The 23,673-nt window shown below is 51.6% G+C and overlaps 1 protein-coding gene across 1 annotated transcript; it reads left to right on the top strand.

The window, feature by feature from the left end:
• Positions 1-12,974: 12,974 nt before the first annotated feature.
• On the top strand, positions 12,975-20,299 carry KRT78 (keratin 78). The gene is made up of 9 exons (XM_054590760.1): positions 12,975-13,340; positions 13,748-13,962; positions 15,003-15,063; positions 15,522-15,617; positions 16,479-16,643; positions 16,987-17,112; positions 19,439-19,659; positions 19,933-19,967; positions 20,049-20,299. The coding sequence occupies exons 1-9, from the start codon at positions 12,975-12,977 to the stop codon at positions 20,297-20,299; spliced, it is 1,536 nt and encodes a 511-aa protein (XP_054446735.1).
• Positions 20,300-23,673: the final 3,374 nt, after the last annotated feature.

Raw genomic sequence — 23,673 nt, forward strand, 5'->3', positions numbered from 1 at the left:
TAGCCATCCCGGGCTGCATGTGGCCCGTGGGCCACAGGTTGGACACCCCCGCATAGATCTCACGTAATTGTCCCAGTAGCCAACCGGCAGGGACCATCATCTTCATGTATAGATGGTTCCCCCCGGGTTGCATTAATGTTTTCCAGTCTCTCCCTTTTTTCCTCACAAATCAGTGTCCAATGGGTTTCAACAGAATGAGACAGGACCTCCTGCCCCATTCTCTGGGCAGAATCCTCTTGAGAGGATCCGGAGATGGGGGCTCAGATCTGCCCTGTGGTATCCTGGGGGTCCGGCGTAGGGGAGGCCTCTTAAGAAGCATTTTGAGCGTTTCCCCGCCTCTGTGCGGCAGCCTCTCTCTGTCTGGCTTGGGACTCCTGCACCCAGTCCCACTGCTCGTTTACTTTGTCCTTTCCTCAATAGTGTCCGGGGTCTGACTTCGGTCCCCTTTGCGCAGCACCGGCCCATTACCCTGATGGTGGGCCAGGCTCCCCAGGGAAGTTTAAAAGGGGCTTTGATGCAGTTTCTGTACCTTTCTCTTGCGAAGGGTCTTTAAGGAACCTGGGAACAGCAGTTGACACTTGTCACTTTCCTGGAGTTGAGTCCCAGAGAGAGAGGGCCGCATGGAAGTGATGCTCACCGTCTCCTGGGTTTTTGACACAGGTTCTCCCTGGCATTTGGCTGGGCCTGGGGAAGCTGGGGGGGGGGGGGGCTGGGCGTGGCACCAGGTGAGGTTTGCACATCCTCCTCCTCCAAGTGCTCTGCCCCAACCTCTGCAAAGACCACCCCCTGCCCCCACGGCGCCCTTAATCCCAGTGTCTCTCCCTACTGCTTTCTCCTTCATTCACCCTGCCCTGCTGTCTTTCCCACTTTCCGCACCCTCCCTGGCCCCTGTCTGTTTTCTCTCTCCTGAATCTTCAGCTGGGAGCCGCCTTCTCTGTGTCTGGCCCTTGGGGCACCTTGGCTGGTCACTTTGGAGTCCCACTGAGTTTCTCTTCCCCACAGGCCCAGGGATTTGAGTGCTCCTCCATGGTGCTGGGGATGAGGTAGCTGGAGGAATGAGGCCCTGGCACATTCCAGAGTTTGGAGGTGCTCAGCTGCCCAGCACCTGGGCTCCTTGAGGTCGGGGGCTCCTTGAGGTCGGAGTCTCCTGGCCCCGCAGGGACCATGAGGCAGATAGCCCAGGCCTCCTTAGGGCAGGGATGGCACAGCAGACAGGTATTTTGGGGACTCAGCCACCAGGCCTCAACTTCTATCATCTACACTCCTCGCTCTTCTGCCACACTGCATGCAACAAAGCACCTGCCCTTCCTGGCCAGGTGTCGCAGAGGCATGGGTCTCCTTCTTCACCACTTTCAATCCCTTCCACTCAGCAGTCTATCCCCCTTGCTTCCTGAGGCTTCTCCGTGCTCCTCTCCTCTGGACTGACAACCACCCCAGCCCATGATCCCCTTGGTTGTCCTGAGCATGTGTCTGTGGTTCTTCGGGTTCCCCCACCTCCTAGTGGAGGGGGAAGAGCAGAGGTGCCTGTGCCAGCTGGGAACAGACAGGCAGGTGCAGGCGCAGGTCTGAGAAAGGGTCCAGGCTTCATAGGCAGGCCAGGGTTCAAATCCTGGCTCTGCCACCACTCATTGTGTGACCTAAGACATGTTGTTTAACCTTCATGAGCCTCAGTTTCCCCATCTATAAATGGGTTAATTAGAGGTACGATATGTAAAGCACCTGGGATGCAGCAGTTATGCATTAAGTGATAATTATTCTTAGTGCATGTAATAGTATTAACAGTTGAGACAACTGCCTGGAAGAGAGGTCTTCTCCAGAGCCCCTAAATGAAAGGAAGGCCCCTTTTCGTGTCCAGTTCCTGCCTCCAGTGGCCTCTCTCTCTGAGACATCGTCCTCTATCAGGATTTTGCCTTCTTAGGGGATGCAGAGTGGGGTGGGGTGCCTGCCTCCTGAGAGGAGGTTGGCTGGGGGCCTTGAAGCTGGCCCTCACACCCCCGCCGCAGCCACAGTTCCTCTCTGACAGGGAGTTGCCGCTGCCCCGATAGGGCCTGCCTGAACAGGTAGGCAAAGTGCTCTCAAGCCTGGAGAGAGGCTTAAGCTTTCTGTTGGGGGCTGGAAGCTGCCCCGGAGCCCTCCAAGGGGCTGGGGAGAGCAGGGGGAGGGTGTGGGCTTCCGCAGGGCAGCGAGTGGGAGGTGGGGAGAGAGATGTGGGTGCGTTCCCAGGCGGGGGCAGGCGGAGGTGTAGGGCGGGGAAGTCTGGCCCTTGTTTCCTTTCCTGAGTTTCGATCCGTGGGGCGGGTTTAAGGCTGGGCTCTGTTGAGGCTTTTCTCCAGTAAACTCGAAAGCTTACTGGAGAGAAAAACATCGAGGCTCTTCCCTGTCAAGTCACAAACAGTGTCTCCTACAGGATGGGGAATTTTTGTCTCCGATGAATCCTCTTCTCCAAGAGATATGTGCCTGGGGTGAGGCTGGGGAATGTGGACATTCACGTGCAACCTTCATACACACATGTACCCTTACACGTTCATAACACACCAGCCCACTACACACTCACACCCTTATACCTTCTCTCTCTCACACACATTCACACTCCCACTCTTGTACTATACAACTAGTATACACAACTAGCTTGCACCTTCACATGCAAACTATACTTTCATAGCCACTACACTTTTACTGGTACGTGCACATATGGTCCTACGTGAGCCCCTATCATCCTGCATTGCACATTCACACTCATTCCCCCGCATTCATTTACAAGCTCCATTCAATAGACTCTTCACAAGCATTCACATACATGTTCACACACATGTCCTTACTCTCTCTTCGTCCCAGGAGGTCAGAAGGGATGATTGACCTCTGATGACAGTGATAGCAAGAAGAGTCCCAGCAAAGCCACCATTTAGAAGGCCAGGCCTGGTTGTCGAAGGTGGGCTCAGAAGATAATAATAATAAAAGCTATTTGTTGGTGGACACTACCCTGTGCTAAGCACTGTTCTGAGCACTCTACTTGTTTCATCTTGTTTGACATTCACAGCAATGCTATAAAACAGGAGTTATTATTTGCGAAATTATGTTCAGCAACGTGGAGGCACAGAGTGGTTGAAGCAGTTGCTGGAGGCCACACAGTAGTCAGTAGTAGAGACAGCATCTAAGCCCTGGCCAGTCTGACCCCTGTTCTCAACCACTGGCTCGATTTCAGCCTCACACTTGTGCTCTGCCCAAGGCACCTGCAGGATCCCAGGAACAAGCTCGCAGGATGTCCACTTACTGTGGATTTCCCAGCTAGGCCCTGGGCCAGCTGGGACTTCTTAAAGTCCAGAAAAACTCCCAGGGATCACTGGTGATTTAGGTCCCCACTTGGGGGCCTTATGCCTCCTCCAGGCACCATGGAGGCGCGGCCGAGAAGGTACTTCAGAGAGACCATGATCAGCCCCTGCTTCCCGTCCAAATGTTGCTAACAGGGCTGGCTCCCCCTGTGCAGCTCCCAGGCCCCATTCCAGTTGCGAGAGCCCTAGCCGCCTGCAGAGGGAGTCAAGAGTGGGAGAAGCCAGGCTCCTGCTCCTTCCTGCCTTGGAGGGAATGAAGGGAATGGGTCTGTGGCCTGGAAAATTCTGGAAAGATGTGTCGGACCAGGAATAGATTAGGCTGCACTAGCAGCGGCTGGCTCCCACAGGCTACAGTGTGTGCATGCACACCTGTGTGTGTGTGTACGTGTGTGTGTACGTGTGTGTGATATACATGCATATTCAGAGGGGGCTCCTGGAGCAAGTTTCATGTCTCCTATGGGAAAGAAATCAGACACTGGACTTGGCAAAAAGCCCTGAGAAACCACACAAAAGAATATTCTGAATCATTCACAATAATCTGAGAGTATGTTTACTGACACAGACCTAGAAAAACTGGCTATAAATCTGTATGTGTAATATGATTCCAGTTCTGGGAAATACACATTTGTATGAATAAATGGTGCTTACACTACTGTAGACTATACTAGGCATATGAATATACAGCTGCCTCTTGGTGTCTGCAGAGGGGATTGGTTCCAGGACGACCACCCTGCCCAAGATACCAAAACTCATGGATGCTCAAGCCCCTTATTTAAAATGGCATAGTATTTGCATGTAACCTGCACACATCCTTCCATAAACTTTGTTATCTCTAGATTACTTATAATACCTAATACAATGTAAATGCTATGTGAATAGTTGCCATATTGTATTGTTTAGGGAACAATGACAAGAAAAATGTCTACGTGTTCAGCACAGATGCAATCATCATAGGCCTGATTACATACATAATACACACCAGCAACAGTTTAACATTTTTTTCCCTTGAATATTTTCAGTTCGAGGTTGGTTTAATCTTTGGATGCAGAACCATGAATATGGAGGATTTGACTGCATATACACATAGATACACACATAGTCACGAAGTACAAACTTCATAAGGGCATGGATTTTTATCTGTTTTGTTTAGTGCTTTTTTTCTAGAATTAGAGATACCTGGCACATTGAAACTATCTTATGAATATGGGTTGAATGAATATTGAAAGATACAGGGTCTGGCACAAATAAAACCCCTTTTTATTACAAAATCTTAAGCATGTAATTCTGTAACATAGCAATATCACACTTAAGCACACCATATGACATTTTAGGTGAAATATTCAAATTAAAACTATAAATTATTACACCCATATTATTACCCTACCAGCCACACTGAAGCAGGGTTCTGCTGAGCCCTGTATTTACATACAAAAAAGTCTGTAAAATTATGCACCAAAATCTAAATAATTACCACTACTAAGTGGTAGTATTTTGAAGGAGTTTTATTTTTTCTAATTTTATTTTCTTACCTGTTGTTTTAAAATTTTCAACAGGGAATTTGTATTATTTGTATAAAAAAGGAAATGTCATGAACTTTAGGATGTTCTTCCTTCATATCTTTAAAACAGCAGCATAGGCTTTAAGAAGCTGGGCAGCCCTGACTGGTGTGGTTCAGTGGGTTGGGCATTGTCCTGTAAATCAAAAGGTCACCAGTTCGATTCCTGGTCAGGGCAAAAGGCTGGGCTGTGGGTCACGTTCCCGGTTGAAAGTGTAAGAGAGGCAACTGATCGATGTTTCTCTCATGCATTGATGTTTCTTTTCCTCTCTTTCTACCTCCCTTCCCCACTCTCTAAAAATGAATGAATAAAACCTTAAAAAAAAGAAGCTGGGCAGTGGGTAATTTTCTTCCCCCTTCGCTCCCATCTAACATCTCCCTGCAGGTCCCCTTCTCTCTCTCCCCCACCCCCGTTCCACCTACAAGCTCTGCTGCCACAGCTCTCAGGACTTTCGTGCCACCTGGGCAGGCAGTCGTCAGAGCAAGGGACAGGCTGACTCAGGAGCCAGAGAGAGCCCTGGGGAGCCTAGGCACCCTCCCTACCTGCCAGGCCAGGACCTCCTGCCTTGTCCTGCCTCTGGAGCCAAGAGAAACTGAGCTGATGTTGCAGCAAGAAGGAGTGAGGTTGGACCTGAGAACTTCCTGATAGTAATAAGTGTCTGGAGCAAGCCAGGGAGGTCATAGAGCTAGTCTCCTTTCCTGGGGGGCGGGGGCAGCAGGTACAGATGCACTCCATTCTTACCTGGAGGGGATTATGCGTTGTTTCTGAGGCACCCAACACAGTGTTTGGCACTGGGAAGTGTCTAGTAAATGTTATGGGTAGAGGATAGCATTCATGCACCTGTTGGGACTGTGAGGGTAGGTAGGTGGGTCTCCATCCTAGCCTCCTGGCTCTTTGGCTCGCAGTAGTGGAGGGTGAAATGAGTTCTGGCTTGGTGGATTTTTGTCCCATCCTTGCTGTGTGCTCTGCTTTCCCTCCCCGGGCCTCAGTTTCTGGTCCTGTGCAACAAGGGTGCTGAACAAGATGACCTCTTAGGTCTCTCTGCTCTGACATTCTACAACAACTGGCAGGCTCTGCGCATGTGGGGTGTTTTTGCTGTTGAGTCACTCTCTGGTTGTGTGTTTCTGTGGCCTGCTTTACTAAAATCTATATTCCCCAAGGGCAGGCACACTGTCTGACCTGGTCTCTGTCACCATGGCACACACAGGCTGGCCCACAGCAGGCCCACAGTCAGGACCCCCTGCCTTGTCTGAACTCAGCTTGATGCTGCTGCTTTCCCTGGCCCAGCTGACCTTAACGCTGCCTGGACTCAACCAGTGGTTCCTGTCCTAGTTGCTGTCATGACTGACTCAGTGGTGACATGGAGAAGGGGTCATGGTTTTCCCCGTGAGGGGGTGGGTGTGCTGCAGGGCAGAGCACACATCCATGGGTTTAGGGATTAGATTAGATATTAGGAGAATTTCCTAACTCTTGAGGTACATTGAGAGAGGTCCTCACTCTCTGCTTTCCCCCTTCACAACCTTACTTTCCTATCTTTTCTCTTCTGGAAAAGCTTCCCATCTCCAGCTGCTCCTGATTCTGGTCTTTTTGTCTTGGGTTTGTGCGTGTTCGGGTGTGGGACTACCTCCTCTATCAGAGAGTTTTTCAAACTTTTTTGGACAATGATATCTAGTAAGAAGTTCACTTTATATTATAGATCTGTACACACTTAGTGGATATGTACAAACAGGTGAAACAAAATTTCTTGGTGCCATATTATCCTTACTTGGGATGCACTCTGATATGCTGGTCGAGACCCATCATAGCCTACTACTGGGTCGTGACTTGCAGTTTTGGAAATGTCCTCTCAGACTGAAGTTTGTTGGGGATGGGGACAGAGGAGTAATTTCCAACCCCTTCCCATATGCCATGCCCAGGCCACAGCTCTGCAGAAGGCCATGGGCAGGACGATGGCGAGAGGGGCTGAGGAGCGAGACTGGTCCTGGCGATCCCTTACCCTATCACCCTGTCCAGGAGTTCCTGTTGGGGCCTTGTCCTCACTTTCCCAGGGTTGTAAGAATCTTCAGAACTTTGCCCTAGAACTTGCTCCATGAGCCTTCACCCTCTGGGGTGTTGGGAGGCTGTCCTTAGTAACATGCCTCATAAATATTTGTCAGACCAAGAGCAGTTACTAGCAGCAGGGCACCCAACTGGCTGAACCTGATCGGGGCAGAGTGGCAGTGGCTGTGTGTGCTGAGCCCTGGATGGGCAAGTCTGGACTCTCAACTCAAGCTTTCTGGTCTGAACACTTCCATCTTCCCTCTCAGTCCAGCCCCCTTCCCTCTCCCAGACACCACCAGTTTGCTCCCAGATGTGTGCTCCTGACTCCCCAGTCGGGGACAACTTCCTCCCTGACCCCCTCTCTGCCCCTCCAAACTCAGGATTGCTGACTGCCTTTGCCTCATCCCAACAGTGTAGTCTGTGACATCACTGTAGTCAATGACAGTCACTATAGTTGGTGACATCACACCGAGAGCTTGAAATTAGCTATGGCAGGGGTGTTTACACCCAAGAAAATGGCAAACACTCCAAAACAGAGATAAGTTCTCCCAACCCCTCAGAAAGCCAGTTGTTACATAATAGCATATCCTGCCCAGCCCCGAAAACCAGTGAGTCCCCTCCCTGCACCCAGCATGGAGGAAGCTTCCGGTTCTCTGTTGAATAAGGGAACATGGACATATACATGTTGCACAAAAGAGTCTCAGGGGTGCTGTGGAGTTCTCGTAGGACTACAGGGTGAGTTAGAAGATCTAGGTTCTCACCCTGACTTGTCCACTTTCTGTCTTTGAGATCTTGGACAATTGCTTTTGTTTCTGTGTCTGGAGCATGAAAATAATAATATTCACATCCCATCATGTTGTATCTGTAAATGGGTTATTACAGTCATGGGTCATGTAATAATATTGTAGTAAAAAAAAGACTATATATACAAATAGGTCCCATAATGTAATGGAGCTGAAAAATTCCTATAGCCTAGTGATGTAGCTTTCATAACGTTGTAGTGCAATGTTATGCCATTTAAAAAATAAACTTAATGTAGCCTAAGTATACAGTATTTATAAAGCATAAGTAGTATACACTAATGTCCTAGGCCCTCACATTTACTCACCACTCACTGACTCACCCAATCCTGCATGGTAAGTTCCCTATATGGGTCTACCATCTGTATTAAAAAAAAAATCTTCACCCAAGCTCCCTTCATGGTAAGTGCCCTATATGGGTCTACCATCTGTATTAAAAAAAAAAATCTTCACCCAAGGACATTTTTTCATTGATTTTAGAGGGAGAGAATGGGAGAGAGAGAGAGAAACGTCGGTGGGTTGCTTCCCGTATGTGCCTCGCCCGAGGGCTGTTCACTCCCGGACCTGGAACTGAACCCGAAACCTAGGCATGTGCCCTGACCCAGAATTGAACCCGAAACCTTTCAGACAATGCTCCAACCAACTGAGCTGCACTGGCCAGGGCCATTTGTATCATTTAAAAAAAAAAAAAAAGATTTTATTTATTTATTTATTTATTTTGAGAGAGGGGAATGGATGGAGAAAGAGAGGGAGAGAAACATCAATTGCTTGGTTGCCTCTTGTACGTGCTCTGACTGGGGACTAAACCTGCAACCCAGCCATGTGCCCAGACTGGGGATGGAACTGGCGACCTTGAGGTCCGCCGCCCAACCAGCTGAGCCACACCAGTTAGGGCCATTTGTGTCTTTTGTACAGTACTTTTAAGTACTTTTTATATGTTTAGATATATGTAGATACACAAATACTTACACTGTGTTACAATTGTCCACAGTACTTGGTAAAGCGATGTGCTGTACAAGCCTGAAGCCCAGGAGCAATAGGTTGCACCATATGGTCTGTGTGTGTAGTAGGCTAGACCATATAGGTTTGCATAAGCACACACTATGATGCTCACACAATGACAAAGCTGCCTAATGATGCATTTCTCAGAAAGAATCCCTGTTGTTAAGCAGGGTATGACTGTATTGCAAAGTTAGAGTTTGGCATTGTCCCTCTCTTCTGCCCTCAGAGTGTGAAGATACACATTTACATTCTGAACTCCCAGGTGGAACTTTGAAAACTCCTCTTCTCCAGGGCCTCTGTCTTGGGAATGTGCTCCCTGTGAGTGTTGGGGTCTCATTGCCTGGGCGTGGAGGGGCTGTGGAGGCAGCCGCTGGCTCACCTGCGGGCATCCCTTTCCTGTTCCGACAAGCCCGTTCTCTGGACTGTGTCACCAAACTCCATCGTCAGCGCAGTGAGGAGGGCGGGGCGACCCGCCCCCAGCCCAGCAGGCAGGAGGGTGCCAGGCAGAGGGTGCCCGGGTGAGTGTGCTCTCCTCACCTGGACGGAGTGGGGGGCTCTTCTCCCTCCTCCCTCCTGCCCCTGCAGGCCAAGAGAGATGTAATTGTGAAGAGGATAGAAATTGGCCCGGTTGGAAGGGGGTTGCTCTATTCTTGCTCTTTGAGCCTTCCAGCTTTGGGTTGGACTGAGCTGCGTTTCCTAGAGAGTGCTGCGTAAGCCATTGGCACAGGGGTGAACAGCTTACATTTTAATAGCTATGTTTTATTTGAATATGAATTAGAATTAGCACACAAATGTCACAATTCTTATTACTCAGAATAAGATTTGATTTAAAGAAAAATATTCAGTACATAATAGTTCTCATGGGATGATATATGGCACGATGGCGAAGGTTGAATGAGAATGACTGAATTTTGTGATATTTGAAATAGGCTGGGTTAGATCTGGCATGTATTTCTCAGCTGCAATGGCCAAACTGAGGGGAGGTTCCATGGCGCCCAGATTAGGGGGAGTCGTTGGGGTGGCTGCGGTCGGAGAGGGGAGGCTGGCCAAAGGCAGGCGGCACACACTCACACACATGCAGACGCGACCGTACTTCTTAAATGCATGCATCTCCCATGCTTGGGTGGTAGGTGCGTGGGGAGTTTGGGAGCGACTAATGCTTTGGAGAACAGAATTAACAGTCACAAGGGTCTCTTAGAGGTTGACAGGTGGGAGGCAAACAAGATGAAATTGGGAATTCATTCACGTAAGAAATGCCTGTTGAGCCCCCACTTGCCAGGCACCTTGCTAAGTGCAGGGGATACAGAAATGAGGAAAGAGACAAAATCCCTTCCTCATGGAGCTCACATTCTAGTGCTGGGAGACTGACAAACGAAACGCGTAAGTAAAACACATGGTATGTTAGGAAGCGATAGGTGCTTAAGTGGAAGCAAGCAAGCAAGCAGAGGAGGGGTTAAGTGTCCGAGCAGGGATGGCCTCGGTGTTGCAGTTCTGGTGTCGGGCAGCTGGGGAGGGTGACTTTTAGCAACGTGGGTCACCAGGGAGGAGCATTCCTGGAAGAGGGAACAACCAGTGCAAAGGCCCTGAGGCAGGAGTGTTCCTGGCATGTTTGAGAATAAATTAGGGGGTAAACTAGTTTAGGTGTCTTTCATGCCCTATAATATTTTTCATTATCATAATTGCAATTAAATACTTGTCCAATTACCTTTTCAATGTCTGTTTCTCTACTCGACTCTAAGCTTTCTTGGTGTTGGGGTGGGGCCTTGCTCTCTGCTAAATTCTTAACTCTCAGCACAAGCCCAGGCATACAGATGCTTCAACCACATTTTGTTGAATAAATAAGTAAATGTGAATAAATGGCTTTTGGGTCAAAAAATTCACTGCACAAACAGAACAGGCTTGAGAGTGATCAGAGAGAAAAGAGGCTGGGAAGTTGTAGCTACGCAGGGGGACGGAGGGGCACGCGGTGAGAGAAGGGGGCTCCGGGGAGCTACCAGGAGCTGGGCTGGTGAGGGGCTTTCTCGAAGGCAGGACCGGGGGGCCAGGAGCTGCAGAGCATGAGGTGTGGGTGAGGATGGTTAATCTGGAGCAAAAATATAACCGAATATGTATAACCCCTTAGAGCGCTTGCATTGCCAAGTGCAGTGTTAAGCTTAGCGTTCGAACCATTTACACCTTTGCTGCTGCACACATTGGGGCCGCTTTGTGGACTTTGGTGTGCAGGGACAAATTACTTAGGCTGTGAGGGACCGAGCATTCAAATCTCTAAATGATTTTGTTGTTCTCTCTCCATCATTGCATGATTTTTTTTTTCTTCTAGGGGAAAACATATGTGTTACAGCAGCATTTGAGAACCTGGGGATTCAAGAAAGCCCCTGCCATGAATGGGAATTCTTTAAAACAACTGCTCTTTGGTGCCCAGTGTAAGCCAGACCCTGAGCTGGGTAGAATGGTGGACAAGACAGACATGGTGGAGTACTGGGCAAAGGGTTAGTGGGCTGCTCCCTGGAGCGTGGTCTGAGCTCACTTGGGGGTCCTGGCTCCAGCCTGATCAGCCGTGTTGCGTGCCCTTGAGCCGATCACTCAGACCACAGAGCAATGGGTCAAAGCAGGCTTAGAGGTCATCTGGTGCAATCTCTTAGGTTACTCAAGGCTGCGCAGTTTCTGCACCCCGCCCTGCACCCTACAGGGCCTCAGAGTCTTTAAGAGTAAATTGAGGGCATTGGACCTTGAAGCTCACTTGGGCTATAATATTTGGTAACATTACAAATATGGGGAAGTTCCAAGGAGGTGAATTTGGCCCTGTCCAAACGTGAGTGGGGAGGTGTGGTAGAGTCCAGTCTATGCAGATCTTCCCCAAGCCTATTTGTGGGACCCAGAAGAAAAGCACCTGGCTCTCTTTGCCTCTTCAAAGCAGTTCCAGGGGTTAGGGTTTGGAGATGGGTCCTCAGTCAGGAGCGGTGGAGTATCTCTGGGGCTCGGCCAGGACTGATTTCCTCATGTTTTGGGCGTTTACTATGCTGAGTCTCTGCTTGTCCTTGCTTTGAGTTACATTGTGAGAGGCCCCAGTGTCATAGCTTCAAGGTGCCTCAGCTCTAGGAAAGGGGGCGGGTGCAGGAAAAAATAACTCTCTGGCCACGTAAAGAAGACATTTTGGAAATTTCTAAAAACCAGAGCTTCCCTATGCTGCTTGCCAGCTGCAGAGGCGCCTCAGTGGGGGTGACGAGATGCCTCCTTCCGGGGTCCTGCGCCAGGGGGAGGCTCCCTCAATGCTAGGCACACCTGGGGCTCCTCCGCCCAGCGGGCTCTTGGGGCAGAGACAGTATCTCTCTCTGGGGAACCCCAAAGCTCCTGTTTTTGCTCCAGCCCCACAAGGGAGTATGTTTCTAAATGGACATTTTATTTCATAGCCTAGGTGCCTCTGGTTTGTAACCTGACAGACAACGCAGTGCTTGACTCGAGGGGGTGGGCCTGGCAATGGGTGATTGTGGAGGGGCACAGGCTGGGCTCAGAAATGCTCCACTGGCCAGGATTCTGGATGGAAATGCCTGTTTTGAGTGGGGTGGCGCCTCATGGATGATTGCTGGGTTGGGCAAGAGGAGGGACTTGGACACCCTGTTTTTCTGTTTCATCACCAAATCCTGGACTATCTTTTAGCCAACCCTGACAGTAACGCCTTTATTAACCTCCTGGTTTCTCAGTGCTGCAAAGTGCCTTCCTTTGCCATCTCTTGTTGGTAGATTTTTCCTTGAGAAGCTTCGCTCACCTCTGTCCAGCACGTCCAAGGCACTCGGATCCTCTCTCTGACCCCCTTCCATCCTTTTTTCCCCTTGAATGCCTCTTTCTTCTCCTCTATCTTCTCCAGGAAGCCTTCCTTGAGTGACCCTCAGTGATGTCACTCAGGGCCATCACACCATCCACACCACTGAAGTGAGACCTCTGGCCACTTCCTTGTCTCAGACACGTGGCCAGCTCTCCCGCAGCCTGGGAGCTCTGAGGGCAGGGTCTGGGTCTCCTTCTTCCTTGGGCTCGGCATGTGCTGGGTGCCGCATGTGCTGGGTGCTTATTCTCCAGGTGTGTCAGAATAGGTCAGCTGGAGCGAGTGACAAACACAGTCAGGCCAAGAGCATCTTGCTCTCCAAGGCCCAGCCCAGGCAAGGGAGGGGATAAAAGTCTTGTGCCGGGGCCTCAGGGCAGGAACTCGCACACCTCTGTCTGTCTGCAGCTTGTGCCTTTGGGTTCCTGCCATGTCTCTTTCTCCCTGCCGGGCCCAGAGGGGCTTCAGTGCTCGCTCAGCCTGTTCTGCTCGCTCCAGGGGCAGAAGCAGGGGTAGCTTCAGCAGCAGGAGCCTCATCTCCTTCGGGAGATGCCGAGGAAGCTCTCGTGGGGTGGCCTGGGGGTCAGGAGGAAGTCTGGGCGTGTGGTTTGGGCAGGGGAGCGGTGGGCCTGGGCTTTCCCTGTGCCCTCCGGGGGGCATCCAGGAAGTGACCATCAACCAGGCTCTTCTGACCCCATTGAAGATTGAGATTGACCCCAAGTTCCAGGTGGTGAGGACTCAGGAGACCCAAGAGATCAGAACTCTTAACAACCAGTTTGCTTCCTTCATTGACAAGGTGAGGGTCAACTCAGCTAAACCCCTACCTCAGTGCATCCCTCGGAGGAACTGCTCTTGATGGACTTGGGAGTGGGGAAGTCTGGTCTATCACTTCTAATTTGCTTCTGCAGCAAAGAGGTCCTTCTTTGACCTAACTGGAGTCTCTCTTGTTATGCCGAGGCTCTGTGGTTCCATGGTTGGGGCTCAGGAGCAAAAAACTGTCAGCCAGCAGTGGGGAGGCATTGTTATTCTTTCTGATGATTTTGATGTGCTCAGAGTCTTGCGGAAGGCATGGGCCTGTGCCCAGGCTGGGTTGGGAGGCAGGGGAAAGGTGGACTTCCTACAGGGTCCCTGAGGCTTTACTTCCGAGAGGCTGTGCCCAGGGAGTTCCACAGGGGCCTCAGAGACCCTCTGCTCATGCTGCAGGTGCGGTTCCTAGAGCAGCAGAACAAGGTCCTGGAGACCAAGTGGCACCTGCTGCAGCAGCTGGGGGTGAGTGACAGCCCTCGGGGCCTGGAGTCTTGCTTTGAGGACTTCCTGGCCCAGCTCAGAAGGCAGCTGGAGGAGCTCCAGAGACAACGAGGGGCTCTGGAGGCTGAGCTGAAGTTCTGCCATGACCAGGAGGAGGAGTATAAGGCCAAGTAAGTAGACTGAAGCTCCCCATGGGGCCTGGGCGGGGTCCAGGAGGGCTGGACCGGGGCTGTCAGCTGAGATTCTCCCCTCCCCGTCAGACTGGGCTTCCTTTTAGCCCCTCTCCATCTCATTCTCTCTGACTCTCAGAATGCCCCACCTGCTGCAGATAAGGAGGCCCCACTGCCCCTGATGCCCAGATCTGGGGAGCCAACAGGCCCCAGCTCCCAGGTCTATGTTTCTGGTCAGTGGTGGGAGGGGCTCATTTAAACAATGTTTCAGTGGGTTTTTTTCTTGAGAAATTCCTGTTGAGCAGGCTGTGGACTAAAGTGACTCAGATGTTCTTTGGTCTCAGGGGTGGAAGGGAATTTATCTCTTGGGACCATCCCCAGGCCTGTGGCATGATTCACAGCTAGGCTGTGGTTCTCGGTACCCGACCTAAGTCACCTGGTGGTGTGGAGAGAGCCTTGGACTAACAGGAGGCTTGGGTTCAGTGACTGTGAGCAAAGCGTAGCTGTGTGGCCTTGAGCAAGGCATTTCCCAGCCTCAGTTTCTATATCTGAAAACTAGGAAGATGTCACCTGCTCTTCTTACCTCCAAGGGGTGTCGGGAGGGTGGGGTATGAGATGGAGTGGGCCCCAGGAGGCGCCGGGGATGGGGGCCAGGAGACATAGGCTTTAGGTCTGCTTGGCCACCTAATCACCTATGACTTGGGCAAGTTGTATAATCTTTCTGACAAAATCAAAACTGCGTACTTTACCTGATGATTGTGAGTCCTGACTTAGAAAAGGTGTTTGAATGTGACTTGCGAATGTGCAGTAAAATTGCCTTATGTCCATTAAGGGGACATGATCTGAAGGAGTAGAGAGGTACATAGCTAGGATGTGACAAAAGTTTCCTGACAGGAAATGTAGAGACACAGGCTGGTTGTGTGCCTGGCCTTGGAGCATCTAAAGCACGTGTGGCCTTTTCAGGAAGGCTGTGCTTGGAGGAGGGACATTGGCTCTGATCCCCGCACCTTAGACAGCGTCTCTCTGTTTTTACTTGGCAGGTATGAACAGGAGGCCCACAAGCGGGCCACCGTCGAGAATGACTTTGTGGTTCTCAAAAAGGTGAGGGTGGAGGTCAGCTGCTGCACTTGGACCCTGGGCAGCCCCAGTGCACAGAGCCTGGCTCTGGGTTGTGAGGGCAGGGGGTGCAAAGACCCTCATGAGGGATCTGCAGGGGTCCCCCAGGGAAATGGGACATCTACCTCGACACAGGGACCCCAGGACAAGATCCAGTTGAGGGACCATGTGATAAGTTTTGGGTGTCATTGCAGAAGAGGGTGGGGAGGGAGTAGAAGAAGCAGAACAGGTTGGGATTAATCAGGGAAGACTTCCTGAAGGCAGTGTGGGTCAATGTTAGGCAAAAGTGAGAGCAGAGCAGGGTGGGTCTGGAGGAGAAGGAAGCGGGTCTCTGGAGATGACTGTGGGTGGGTGTTGGGCAGTGTGTGAACAGAATTCCTGAGCCAGAGTGGGGCCCACAAGAGGAAGTGGGAGATACATGGTTTCTGTCTCCCTGCCCCCAGGATGTGGATGAGGTGTTCCTGAGCAAGATGGAGTTGGACGGCAAGCTGGAGTCTCTGAGACAGTACATCTGCTTCTTGAGACATCTGTATGAAGAAGTGAGGACTTGCCAAGGGCAGAAGTGGTGGTCTCCAAGGGCAGGTGGTAGTGAGGGGAAGGGACAGGGTGGGCAGGCTCCCTGTGGCTACTGTGGGAGTGGCCAGGAGGCGAGGCCTGGTTAGGGTGACTTAGAGTCTGGTCATTCGGTCATTTGACAAACAATTACTGAGAATTTACTATGTGGATTGTTAGGTTCTGGGGACATACCAGTGAATAACCTGATGAAAGTCACAAAGCTTTCTACTGGGTGATGAACAGCAAATAACAAACTTAGGATATAAGTGAATTATATAGTAGGTTAGGGGGTGATAAATGCTATGAAAAAAAGAGAATTAAAACGGGGGAAGGAGGGTTAGGAATATGGGCTACTAGTAGGGCAGATGGCAATTTCAAGTAGGGTGGTCAACATAGCCTTATTTAGAAGATAAAATTTGAGCAAAGGTTTGAAAGAAGTGAGGGAATTAGCCACGCAGGTGGGAATCAGGGATTCCAGGCCATGGGAGTGGTCCACTGCCCTGTGCACTGGTTTCTGAGGAAATGCAAGGAGGCCAGGGGGCTGGAGCAGCAGGAGCCAGAGGGAGGGCAGGGTGATAAGAGGTCAGAGCAGTGACAGGACTGGGTAATTCCAGGCTTTGCAGGATGTTTTCCTTTACATTCCAAGCTGCAAAAGTCATTGGAGACCACCTCCTACGGAGGCAGCTCCACAGAAGGCAGGGAGCATTCAGTGCCCCCCAGCGTGAATGGGGGCTGCACCCTGATAGAGTGCGGACAGAGAGCCAGGCCTCCCGCCCCCCTGCCCTGGGGCTCCAAGGGGAAAAGGAGCTGCAGGGCGGTGGACACTGAGCCAGTCTTCCCTGTAGGAGCTGGGTCAGCTCCAGACCCAGGCCGGCGACATGTCCGTGGTGCTGTCCATGGATAACAACCGCTGTCTGGACTTCAGTGACATCATTGCCGAGGTCCGTGCCCGGTATGAGGAGATCACCCAGACCAGCAAAGCCGAGGCCGAGATGCTGTACCAGACCAAGGTGCCAGGGCCACGGGGCAGCGCCAGACTGGAAAGATTGGGTCTTTGTGCTCACACCCAAGGGTAGTTGTCCACCTTGGTCCCATTTGGTAGTTCTGATAACCTTCCTAAAGCTCCAGGGCTGGGTGGGCACAGCTATTCCCCTTCTCCAGGAGGGAGGCCATGCAGGAAAACCGTGGGCCATGAGCTTGGACACCTGCAAGCACATTCCACTGTGTCCTGGTCTCAGTGTTTAACCCACATTCCAAATGAGGATGCGAGGAGGCAAAGAATGGGGGACATGGATCTTGGCGTCAACTGTGAGGGTCTGCTTAGCTAATGGTGTCACCTCTGTCCCCCGTCAGTACCAGGAACTTCAGGCGACTGCCCAGCTGCATGGGGACAGCATTCAGGAAACCAAAGTCCAGATCTCTCAACTGCAGCAGAGCATTCAGAGACTGCGAAGTCAGGTTGAGAACCTCAAGGAGCAGGTGAGGGTCCCAGAGCTCCCCGAGCCCTGCCTCTTACTGCCTTTGCGCCGGGGCTGTCCCTGAGTTTGTGTGAACCTTGACAACTGGCTGGACTTTGGATAATTTGGGGTAGAGAGAACCTCAAGCCCCATCTGAGAGGACTTCAGCCTTCCTCCTGTGAATTCTCGCTGCATGGGCTCTGCTCGTGCTGCGCTCCATGTCCAGCTGCACACGTTGCTTTTGGCTACTTGGGGGGGGAGGTTAATTTGTCTCTTTTCTTACCTCTTCTTTTGACTTGGACTCCTCAAGCCCAGCAGGCACTCTAAGGCCAGGCACTGAATTTCCTGGTCGCCTGCTGGGGAGGGCGAGAGCCAGGACCTCAGGGAGCAGGTGACTCGGACAGTGGAGTCGGGGGCTGAGCCCTCCTTAGGAGGTGGTGCTGTTGGTGCCTGGCCTGGGAAGGAGCAGGAGAGACGGAGGGAGTGGATGGCAGGGGCAGGGAGGTGGTTTCCTGTTCCTCCTGGAGTCGTCATGTCTAGGTGTGAAGGATTTCAGATTCCTAAATTTTAAAGTGTCCTTGTGTTCACTTTCTCCAAGTCTGAAGAATCGGTTTTAGAATACACAGAGAGCGTGGAGAGCTGACATCCCAGAGTCAGGCATTTTCCTCAAGTCCTCCTGCTTGACCTCCACATCCCACACGACCCCTCCACTGCCAGCAGGGCCCTTCTGGGAACGTTCTTAGAGCGCAGACCGTTCAGAGCCCAGATGCAGACTCCTGCTGTCCTTACTTGTTCTTCTGTGGAGTGTGAAGCAGTATCCATTATTAATTTGCTGCTAGTGTTTTGCCCATAAGTTTGGACTCCTTGCTTTGGAATTCTCTGGGTTTTCTATTAAGATAGATTCCCAGGCCTCCTGCCAGACTGAGGGAATCAGGGTCTGTAAGCGTGGAGCCCAGAAACCCGCTTTCTAAACTAAGTTCACCCAGGTGACTTGAACGCCTGGAGTCTCAAAGCCCAGCTGCCAGGACTGAGGAGTGGTACTATGTCCCCGGGTCTGGGAACCACAGCTTCGCCCATAAAGGCCTCCTGTGAGAACCCCTCTTGGGGATACAACCCCCCATTAATCCTCCTCTTCATGTACAAGCCTGATGAACTGGGCTCCCCTGCACCTGGCCCCGGGCTGAGCCCTGTGGATTACAGTTAGAGTGGCAGACTGGGCCTCAGCTGTCGTGGGTTAGTTAGGATCCCCGTTCTGCCTTTCTGAGACTCAGTTTCCTCATCTGTAGAATGGAGATGATGTTTCCCATCCACGGGGTGCTTGTATGGGAATAGGATAAGGAGAACTTTTAGGGAATGCTTTCTTTTCCAAACCAAACATGAGGGTCCAGCACCTAGATGGCCAGTTAGACAGGGATCTCATCCTTCATCTATGAGTTTTCTGTAGGGTCGGAGAGGTAAGGGCGGAGAGTAGATTTTTCAAACCAAAGATGGAGGCACATGCTGAAAACAGGACAAAATATTTGAAATGGGGCTGTTCCAAAAAAAAAAAAAAAAAAAAAAAAAAAATTGAGGGCCGTGGTGGCCCTTACGGTGAGACTCATAGACAATGAACTGAACAGGACAGGCAGAGCTTTAAGTAACCTAGGAGAGATTCCAGGGTGGTGCTGAGGGTTGGGGTGGGAAGAAATAGGAGAGATCACTTGAAGACGTGGCAAAGGGGTGGGTTAGTTTCTTGTGGTTGCTGTGGCAAGGTGCCATGAGCTTGGTGGCTTGAAACAACAGAAATTTACTCTCTCAGACTGGAGGTTAGATGTCTGAAATCAGGTGTCAGTGGGGCCATACTTCCTCTGAAGGAGCGAGCAAGGAATTCTTCCTCTTCCTGTCTTCTGGTGGCTTCAGCAGTTCCTTGGTGTTCCTTGTTTTGTTGCTGCGTCACTCCAGTCTGACTGCATGTGGCGTCTTCTCTCTGCCTCTGTGTCCTCTCGTTTCTTTCTAGGGACACCAGTCATTACATTTAGGGTTCACCTTAAATACAATATGATATCATCTTGAGATCCTTAATTAATTACAACTGCCTAACCCTCCCATTTCCAAATAAGAGAACATTCTGAAGTTCTAGGTGGACATGACATTTTTGGGGATATTATTCAACTCCTTATGGGAGTTACAGAAGCAGAAGAGGCAATACTCTCTCTGAGACTGAGAGACGCTGGGAGTGGTCAAGAGTAATTTGGAGCTCATGTGATTATGGTGCACCCCAGCCTTCAGGTTTTATCCACAGTAGGTGCTTTGGGGGGCTATGTTGTGCTCGCAGCTACTTTCGCCCTCATTTCTGCACCTCTTCCTAGAATGCCAGCCTGGAGGCCAAAGTGGCAGGTGCTGAGCAGCGTGGGGAGCTGGCTCTCCAGGATGCTCAGACCAAGCTGGCCGAGCTGGAAGCTGCTCTGAGAACCGCCAAGCAGAACATGGCCCGGCTGCTGCGCGAGTACCAGGAGCTGATGAGCACAAAGCTGGCCCTGGACGTGGAGATCGCCACCTACCGCAGGCTGTTGGAGGGCGAGGAGTGCAGGTGAGCCAGTCAGAGGATCTGGGAATATGTGCCTGGGGGGTGGGGTGGTGGAGGATGGAATGCCAATAAGGAGCTTTCCTTGTTAAGGGGAATTCTAAGAGATTTCCTGACATTCTAAGTCCCTGAGGGGCAACCCATTCTGCTGGGAGGGGTTTTAAATTGCAGGCTGTTGATTTTATCTGCTGGGAGGGTAGGTAAGCTGCTCCAAGAGGCACCAGGGTGCACTCTTGCAGTCTTTCTCAGCAGTCCCTCCTCGTGTCCTTTCTCCCCTAGGATGTCTGGGGCATGCACCAGCCAGGTTACTATCTGTGAGTATCAGGGGATGTTCGGAGAGAGGTCCCCATGGGGAGCTGAGGACCCTGCTGTGACCCTGGTGCATTTCTTGGCAGCCATGGGGGGAGGCAGCACCATCCTGCCTGGAAGACCTTGTGAAAACACTTGTGGACTTGGCGGCGGAAAAGGCACTTTTGGGTCCAGCTGCTCCAGCGTCGTGACCGGAGGCTCCAATGTCATCCTGGGCTCAGGGCAGGGCCCTGTTATGGGTTCCTGCTCTGTGTCCGGCTCCGGCTCGGGCTCCAGCTGCCACACCATCTTGAAGAAAACAGTCGAGTCAAGTCTCAAGACATCTGTCATATACTGAGTCCCTGGCAGCAACTCGCTCCCCTGCCTTCCTGAACTTTCTCAGTTCCGTTCCCACCCCATCATCCCCATCCCTGCATGTCCATTTCTGTGTCCACTGCCCACAGGGGATGCTGTAAAAATCAATAAAGTCATGCCTACCTGCTCTTCTGAGTGCTTGCCCAGTCTGGCCGTGCCCGTCGTAGTGATTTGTCTAATTTGGGAGGCTGCTGCTTGCCCCAAGCCAAGGTGTCACAGTGCCCCGTCCTCCAGCTAGCCAGCCTCTTCTTCTTCTCCCTCCACAGCCTATGAGCTGAGCTGGGAAAACTCTGGGTTGGACTCCATCAGACTGCTTCCCATGCCAAGTGTTTTCCTTTGGGAGTAGGGGAGAGGTCTGAGTCCCACTGACCAGAGCCTGGAGGCAAGCACCAAGGGACCTTGTCCTTGCCCTATTTGCCTGCCTCTGGGCCTCCATTTCTCTAGCTTTCCTGTGAAATGAAGTAGCCCTCAGTTCTCCCTGGGGATGAGTCTTCCTTCCTCTCTTTCTCTCCCTATTCCCTCCCTCCCGCAAATTATATTGAGTGCAGACAGCACTAGAGGCACTGTTACAGGACGGGGCTACTCTGGCAAGCAAGACGAAACCCTTCCTGTCCTGCTAATGGGTTTAATGCTTCTGGTTTCTCCAGCATAACCCCTCCCACTCATGAGGACGAGATCTTCCTCCTCAGAGCTCTTGGCCTCCGGGGCCGGAGGCCAGCCTCCTATGGCTAATTTAGACACTATGAGTTGAGAGGTGAGGACCCTTTGTGTCCTGGCCTTTCTTCTAGTCCCCTCTTCCTGGTGCCCCAGCTGCAGCTCTAGCCAGGGTGGCAAGGCTGGGTCTAGTCACCTCACCCCCACCTTTCATCTCTGAGCTTTAATCTGGCTCTTCTCTTAGACAGGGGTGCTCCAGGCAGGTTAATAATTCAGCACTAATGCTGAGCAATAGCCTCAAATATGTGTTCCAAAGGCATTTTGAAGAGATGCTGCAGGGCCGGGGACAAATGTTCCCTGTGACAACATGCAGCATCTCTGCCACTCCTTCCAGCAACTCAGTTTGGCCCCCAGGCTTGCACACCTCACCCAGCAAAACAGAAGATGTGCTACTGCCCAGCCCACTCTCCACAGAAGGCCATCTGTCGAACAGTTAGGGTTGTTTGGGCTATATCTCACGGGCGTTTCACATCTCACCATGATCAGTTTATCAAGAGCTTTCTCCCAGCCCCCGAGAATACTCCCCGGGGTGCCTTGCATCTCCTCCATTTCCACTGATATTTTAGTATTCCTTGTAGCTTGTTCCCTGGTTGATCACCCAGAACAGGCTCTAGTTCTGACTCAGGACAGCTCCCACCATCCTTGCTCCTCCTTCTTCCTAAGTCTGCACCAGATTTTGCACACCCTGGAAACCTTCCCAATTCCCCATGTCTGTCCCCAGCACAGCCTGGCTGCACCCATTGCTGTCCTGGGCTCTGTTTCTGTCTGTTCTAGTCTAAGACCCAGTTTCTCTTAATCTGGGACCCCTGGGCAGGTTCATCTCCTGCTCCCAGGATAAGGATCAGCAGCTCAGCCTGTGCTGGTGGCTCTGATGGGGACTTGGGACTGGAACTATGTCCCATCCCCCTTACCCCTTCGCTCAATTCCACCCATGGCCCTACCTGAACATGAGACTGGATGTTTCTCCTCCTTCCCTCTTTTGCAGGAAGCCAGGAGAGTGGGCATCAGGGCCAGGTGCTAGCCCTGCAGTGGCATTGCTCTCACATTGCTTCTCCCATCTTCCCCCTCTCCGTCCGGGTTACCTCCAGACTCCATGGCCCAGGCCGTGGGAGGTCACATCAGTCCCCTGATTTAGAGGGAGGCCAGCTTTTTTCTCAGATCCATGGGTCTCTTCATCACAAGTATCCAAGAAGGAGGTCTGTCAGCCCTCTCTGAGAGAGACATGATTAGGTGAGCACGAGGCCCCGGAGCTAGAATTCCTGGGCTTGAATCTTAGCCCTGACATTTACTGGTGGTGTGACTTTGACCAAGTTACTTAACCTCTCTCTGTGCTTCAGTTTCCCCACATGTGAAAATACATTAATAATAATATTAACAGGGCCATGGTATCATTATACCATGGTATCATTATACCAGGGCCAATAATATTAACAGGGTGGGGATGGTATCATTCAGGATCCCAGAAAGAAACAAATTCACACAAGGTAGTTCAGTAAAATGGACTTTAACGAAAGGATTATTTATAGAGGTGTGGGCGTGGCTAAAGGAACAAACACAGGATGCAGAGGCCAGAGCCTGGCAGCACTGGGAAACCATTGCCACCCGGAGCTGGGGAAGCTGCCATCTCGTTTGTCCAGGCCGAGGGTTTTCTGAGATGTGGGACTTTCAGTGCCAAACTGGGACTCCTGGGAAAATCAGGACTGGGAGGACACCCTGTGTAGAGCTGGAGACACCGGAGGAAGAAGTGGAGTGACCAGGGGATAGAGGGGGGCAACCGGGGAGGGGATGGTCTGGAAGGAGGAGGCAGCCAGCGCTGAAGCAGGGAGGGAGTGGGAAGGAATACCGGCCTCTCCCTGCCAGATCTCCTGCCGGGGTCTCCCTTTGCCAACCCAGCTGGAAGCCAAAGAACAAGGGAGCAGTGTGCCAGGGACAAGAAGGTTGGTGAATGATCTGGGGTGGGAAGGAGGCAAAGGGAGCATGCCCAGGGTGGAGGCTAAAGGTGTTATTACAGAGAAAATGTGTAGGCCCCAGTCTACCCTGTAGTAAGGGCTCAATAAGCCCTGGCTCTGATAATCATGACTATTAGGTTAGAAAGCCCTACCCTGTACAGGGGCTTCTCAAGGGCAGTGACTGTGTTCTCTTCACCCCTATCTTTTTTCTATTGCTCAGCACCCAGCCTTGTCCATGTTGGGTGTTCAGTTGTCTCACTTTATCTGTCATTCCATCGCCTCGCCTCTCATCCTGCTGCAGGAAGGGACCGTGGGCAGGTGATAGTTTACAGAGATGGAGGCTCTTAGACTGAGAAACAGCAGGGGACAGGAAACTGTTCCTTTTAGGGCTGCAGAAGGAAGGCCTGAGTTTGAGAGTCCTGTAAGAAAGTCGAGTGGAGGGTCAGGATAGGAGGAGCACAGTGGCTCCCACGTCTGTCTGGGCTGGGACTGGTGCGATGTCCTGCCTGGGTAGGAGGGAGGCTGTCTCTAGGAAGTAATTGTGGGAGCGGGCCCAGGTTGCCTGTGTGTCTGTCGTCAGCTCCCAGCCACAAAGGCTGGCACAGAGAGCCAGGTAAATATGTGTGGCTGTCAGTCTCCGGGAGGGGTGGAATGTGTTTGCAGCCCACTCTACTCCTACCACCTTGGCTGTTCC

This window comes from Pteronotus mesoamericanus, unplaced genomic scaffold (genome assembly GCF_021234165.1).
Source record: "Pteronotus mesoamericanus isolate MK-2021 breed Mesoamerican mustached bat unplaced genomic scaffold, CSHL_Meso_final scaffold_21, whole genome shotgun sequence".
Lineage (NCBI taxonomy): Eukaryota > Metazoa > Chordata > Mammalia > Chiroptera > Mormoopidae > Pteronotus > Pteronotus mesoamericanus.